General features: G+C 32.6%; 1 protein-coding gene across 1 annotated transcript; it reads left to right on the top strand.

Annotated features, from left to right (window-relative positions):
• The first annotated feature begins 253 nt into the window (after positions 1-253).
• Positions 254-1,899, top strand: nop5 (nop5 ribonucleoprotein). Its single transcript, XM_035376999.2, has one exon. The coding sequence runs from the start codon at positions 351-353 to the stop codon at positions 1,764-1,766; it is 1,416 nt and encodes a 471-aa protein (XP_035232890.1). The 5' UTR covers positions 254-350; the 3' UTR covers positions 1,767-1,899.
• Positions 1,900-2,564: the final 665 nt, after the last annotated feature.

Genomic DNA, 2,564 nt, shown 5'->3' with positions numbered 1-2,564 from the left:
TACGACGTAATTACAAAATATTTACATCCGAACGCATCAAATCCCATAGAACTCAATGGTAAATGACCCAATGTTTTGGTCACCACGTAGGGATCGCCGGTTCTTCAGAGCAGGGTACGGAGAAACTTGTTTAGGGCGACTCCATCTTACTTCCTACCTCCATACAGCGGCAACTGGATTCCAGAATAACTCCTAAGAAGAAAATTTCGAACAAGTATTTTATAACGAAATCTGGCAATATTTGTTATTTGCAACTCAACTCGTACCGGTTTGTGAGATCCATGTTTGTTTCTAGACCACGTTGTTTATTCCAAATAGTTATTTGTTTCTGATTTTTATTACAAATCAAAATGTTGGTGCTCTTTGAAACGGCTAGCGGTTTCGCTGTTTACAAAGTTTTGAAGGAAAAGAAACTACAGCAACCTGATAATCTGTATAAAGAGTTTAAATCTGCAGAAAAGGCATCCAAGTTTCTGAAACTCAAACATTTTGAAAAGTTCAGTGATATCCAAGATTCAATTGATTCGGCAACAGCAATCATAAAAGGTAAAATGAGCAAAAAATTAAAAAAGTTTCTGAAAAAGATTTTTGTTGAAGAAGCGCAAGAAGAGCTGGCTGTCGCGGATGCCAAATTAGGTAACACAATTAGTTCAAAATTAAACATAAGTTGTGTTTCTAATTCTGCAATACAGGAGCTGATGCGTTGTATTAGAATGCATCTCGACAGCTTATTAGATGGGTTACCTCAAAAAGAATTAGCTGCCATGTCTTTGGGAGTTGCACATAGCCTATCCCGTTATAAATTTAAATTTAGCCCAGACAAAATTGATAAAATGATTATTGAAGCTGTTAATACTTTGGATGATTTAGATAAGGAATTGAATAATTATACCATGAGATGTAAGGAATGGTATGGATGGCATTTTCCTGAACTTTCTAAAATCATCTCGGACAATCAACTCTACATAAAAACGATTCTAGCTATTGGATTCCGTGAGAATGCTATCAATACCGATTTGTCAGATCTTCTTACTGAAGAAGATGAGCAAAAAGTGAAAGAGATGGCTGAAATCTCTATGGGAACTGAAATTTTAGAGGAGGATCTGACTAATATTAAAAATTTATGCGAAGAAGTCCTCCAAATGCAAGATTGCAGAGCTCGGCTGTCTGAATATTTGAAAAACCGTATGGCTGCAATTGCACCAAATATGGCATCCCTAGTTGGTGAAATGGTTGGAGCTCGCCTGATTGCCCATGCTGGGTCGCTTGTGAATTTGGCAAAACATCCAGCTTCTACAGTTCAGATTCTTGGTGCAGAAAAGGCATTGTTTCGAGCATTAAAGGCGAGGCACGACACTCCAAAGTACGGGCTTATTTATCATGCCCAGCTCATAGGCCAAAGTCATACTGCACTGAAAGGCAAAATGTCGCGAATGCTAGCTGCGAAAACTGCTCTTGCTGCTCGAGTAGATGCATTTGGAGAAGAAGATATAGACATTGGTGTCGAGCATCGTGCAAAGTTGGAACGTGCTCTGAAACAACTGGAGGAAGGCAAAACTACTAGATTAAGTGGCACTGGAAAAGCTAAAGCAAGATTTGACAGATACGAAAATAAAAGTAAAGTTTTCCAATATAAGGCTTCCGATGATTCATTTCTAACCACAAAACTTGATAAAAAGAAACGAAAGTTGGACGATACGGCTGAAGAGACCGTTCCTGTGAAAAAAGTCAAATTAGAAATAAAAAAAGAAGATGATTCAGAGTAACCGTATTTTATAGACATTAACTTTTTTTTTCCAGAACTTGAACGACATTCTTTATTTTTACCTTTCATATCTTAAGAATCATTCAATGTATATATTATATTCCATAGAGAATTAATAAAACGTCTTCTTGTTATTTGTATGTGTTACAGTGTATTGGGAAATTCTAACAATGAGGTTTGTATATTTTGTTTAAAATTTTTTAGTGTTTTTGAAAATTTTCAGAATTTTTAACTTATTTTTTAATTATTAAATATGAAAAAATTGGTTTGTTGTAAAAATAATTAAAACCGTGCTGTCAAGAAAGAAATGCTATATTCTAAAAAAAAAAGATCGTGAACATTATTCATTGAATGTTTAGTATTCCTGAAATATTTAATCTAAAATTGGTTATTTTGTTTAGTATTCTAAAGAATATCTATTTGAAGAAAGTATATATAAAGAAAATATTCAAAATTAAAGAATTTTGAAAAGAATCAAATTTCATTCATGATGATCCATCATTTTTAAACAAAATATAATTTGGAAATTGTAATCATTGTTTTTTAATGCAGCATTATTTGTTTATTTGGTTTCTGGTATTAGTATAATCACTTTAAACATTAATGGTAGGTTAACTTTTATATTAGTCTGTTAGAAGAATTTTTTTTTCCAAAACTAAAATTCATGATTCAAAAGATATAATTTTTTTAATCTTTATATTCAAATACTTATCCTTCACAAAAATTTACATATTTATACTAAGAATATGTTTAGTAATGTAGAAAAATACTCACATAGTTATCACCTTTGTTTTTCATT

Source organism: Stegodyphus dumicola, chromosome 8, assembly GCF_044657685.1.
Source record: "Stegodyphus dumicola isolate Sdum_Otavi_A_Nest chromosome 8, ASM4465768v1".
Lineage (NCBI taxonomy): Eukaryota > Metazoa > Arthropoda > Arachnida > Araneae > Eresidae > Stegodyphus > Stegodyphus dumicola.
The sequence above is the reverse complement of the archived record's forward strand: the minus strand, read 5'-3'. Positions and strand labels throughout refer to the sequence as shown.